Source organism: Sinocyclocheilus grahami, unplaced genomic scaffold, assembly GCF_001515645.1.
Source record: "Sinocyclocheilus grahami isolate Dianchi unplaced genomic scaffold, SAMN03320097.WGS_v1.1 scaffold1835.1, whole genome shotgun sequence".
NCBI lineage: Eukaryota > Metazoa > Chordata > Actinopteri > Cypriniformes > Cyprinidae > Sinocyclocheilus > Sinocyclocheilus grahami.
Window position 1 is genome coordinate 21,095 of NW_015507014.1, and position 3,130 is coordinate 24,224.

The following is a 3,130-nucleotide window of genomic DNA, read 5'->3' on the forward strand; positions in this document are numbered from 1 at the left end:
TGTGAAGAGCCAGCTTCTTTGGCAATGAATGTTTGTGGCTTACCCTCCTTGTGAAGGGTGTCAATGATTGTCTTCTGGACAACTGTCAGATCAGCAGTCTTCCCCCTGATTGTGTAGTCTAGTGAACCAAACTGAGAGACCATTTTGAAGGCTCAGGAAACCTTTGCAGGTGTTTTGAGTTGATTAGCTGATTGGCATGTCACTATATTCTAATTTGTTGAGATAGTGAATTGGTGGGTTTTTGTTAAATGTGAGCCAAAATCATCACAATTAAAAGAACCAAAGACTTAAACTACTTCAGTCTGTGTGCATTGAATTTATTTAATACACGAGTTTCACAATTTGAGTTGAATTACTGAAATAAATGAACTTTTCCACAACATTCTAATTTATTGAGATGCACCTGTAAGTTAAATGTGCAACTTTGGATGGAAACAGAGCTAATGATGTGTACGATTCCCTCAGTATTCATCTTTTAGATCTTATCTGCTTATAATTTGAGTAAATAAGTAAATTCACTCATAAACAATAAACAATGATAACCTATTCTTTTTCAAAACATGTTTAATGTCAAAATGTCACTGCTAATGACTAGCAACTATTGTCACTATGTTTGTCCTCATAACAGAGTTGAATTATTGAACTTGGCATAACCAGTATAATCAAACACAGATCACGACTGTATGAGAAACTTAGTTCTGTCTGAACCATCTGATGAAAATGTTATATGAGAATTTTTGCAACTAAAATAACCACATATGAAAGCATGATGGTTTCATTTCAATATAAGCAACATTTAGATACAAATTCTAAACCATAAATGTAATGATGATGAATGAGGTTGATAGAGACTTCAGTTAGGATAGAGGCATATTTAATTTTTGACAGGAATGAAAACAAGGCTGTGAGGGACTTAAATACAGTGGATTTAACTGTTGTTTAACAATATACCAATTGTTCAGCTAACAAAAAGTCTTTCAGAAAAAGTTGAAAAACACTTCATAAAAACCGTTGAGAGTTGTGAAAATGACATGATCTATGATCTTTATACAGCGCTTACCATTATAAGTACTGTAAGTCTATCCCTCACAGTCTCATTTTCATCTGTGTTAAATTCAATATGGCATCTAAGCTTATTAAGGACTATTCCAATGAAAACAAACATCAAAATAAATGCAATTCAAATAAATCAAAGTGCATGAGTATGTTAAGTGTGCTTATTTCATCTGATGGATGTGTTCTTCTATTTTCTCTCAGGATGAGTTCTGGCACGTGTATGTTGGTGAGTCTGTAACAATCCTTTGGTTCAGTTTGGTTTTAATGGTAAAGTCAGTCTTGATATGTGCTTGTGTGTTTGGTGTTTGTTCAGATGGAGATGCGTGTTTGTCCCACCCATGTCTCAATGGCGGCGAGTGTAAAGATATGATCGGGCCATACACTTGTTTCTGCCAACAAGGGTTTAAGGGCTACAACTGTGAGATTGGTAAAGAGCCTCGTGTTGTTCAGTAATCACACAACAGACCATCAAACCATCAATGCTGTTGAGTTTCTCTTCTCTGTGTCTTGTTGCAGTTATTCCTGCGCTCTGTGAGAGTGAAAACGGAGGCTGTGATCATTTTTGCAGGATACAGCAGAATAACATCGCCTGTTCATGTGCTAAAGGCTACCAGCTGGCCTCTAACGGGAAGTCGTGTCTTTCTCATGGTAAATGATGTTCTGATGTAGGAGAGATGTTTATCCACTGATTATCCTCAGTTCAAAAAACTTTCTGTTTTAGATCTTTTCAAATGTGGCACCGTCCATCCTCAGAAGACCAGAAGCATCTTAAACAACATACAAATCAACAACATTGAGAATGAAGAGGAAACGTATGTAGAGACCACTGTTGAGCCTGTCGTAGATTTCACAAACCCTCCCAGCAATGAAACAAAAGGCATGTTCGGCCTCCTCGAGCAGGAGATCATGAATCCAGTGGAGGAGCAATCAGTTCTACCTGAATCATCTGAGGGAGACAAGAGAATCGTGAATGGTATAAACTGTCTTCCTGGAGATTGTCCATGGCAGGTAGAAACTTATAATTGAGTTTTTCTCAATTTTAGTCTTCTTTTGCATGAAATCTTACTTGAGTTTTTTGGAAATATGAAATGTGCCAGTTTTAGTGTGTTATCATTGACATCTTACGTTCTCTCAGGCTCTTCTTATTAATGAAGACAACATTGGCTTCTGTGGTGGCACCATCTTAAACGAGTACTTCGTCCTGTCGGCCGCTCACTGCATGAATCAGTCACTCTCCACCCGCGTGGTTGTAGGTACGTCTTTATATGTACATGTCCTTAAAACTTCAAAGTTTGTGAAATATTTTTATGCACATTTTCAGAAATTTGATGCACAAAAAGCTGCTTCATATTCATCAAATAAACAACAGTAAAATCTCTGTAATCTGCCATAATTTAGCTTGTTATTGTTCAGATGTCACTCTTTTATATCAGTACATTCAATGGTATTGTCATCAATGTTATTATAGTTAACTAAAATTAAAACCATTTTAAAAAACATTTACTTAACATTGTTACTTGAAATAAAATGAATTTTAAAGGGGTCATATGATGTTGCTAAAAAGAACATTATTTTGTGTTTTTGGTGTAATGAAATGTGTTTATGCGGTTTAAGGTTCAAAAAACACATTATTTTCCACATACTGTACATTATTGTTTCTCCTCTATGCCCCGCCTTTCTGAAACGCGCCAATTTTTACAAAGCTCATCGGTCTGAAAAGCGAGGTGTGCTGTGATTGGCCAGCTATCCAGTGCGTTATGATTGGCCGAATACCTCAAGCGTGTGACGGAAATGTTAAGCCCCTACCATACTGTGATGATGCCCTGTCAGGATGGAGCGATGATTCAAAAACATGAAAACCTATTATAAACGAGGCATTCGTTGCATCCAGTGGGGACATAATTATGGATTATAATGACTTATACTGTCTTTTTACACGTTTCGTTGCATCGCGCCGCGTAAACATAAAACCATGTCTGCATTTGTGATCGGAGAAATGACAAACAACAAGCCCTACTCTACACTGCCCAAAAAACTCGCTTTAAATATAAAGAAATATAAAATATAAAAACAC

At 36.6% G+C, this 3,130-nt stretch overlaps 1 protein-coding gene across 1 annotated transcript in view; it reads left to right on the forward strand.

Annotated features, from left to right (window-relative positions):
* f10 (coagulation factor X) overlaps window positions 1-3,130 on the forward strand; it is an 11,972-nt gene that overhangs the window by 6,589 nt on the left and 2,253 nt on the right. Inside the window, exons 3-7 of the mRNA XM_016259368.1 lie at window positions 1,258-1,282; window positions 1,370-1,483; window positions 1,573-1,704; window positions 1,778-2,064; window positions 2,192-2,309. Of these exons, the coding sequence (XP_016114854.1) occupies window positions 1,258-1,282; window positions 1,370-1,483; window positions 1,573-1,704; window positions 1,778-2,064; window positions 2,192-2,309 (676 nt within the window). The remainder of the gene's footprint in view (window positions 1-1,257; window positions 1,283-1,369; window positions 1,484-1,572; window positions 1,705-1,777; window positions 2,065-2,191; window positions 2,310-3,130) is intronic.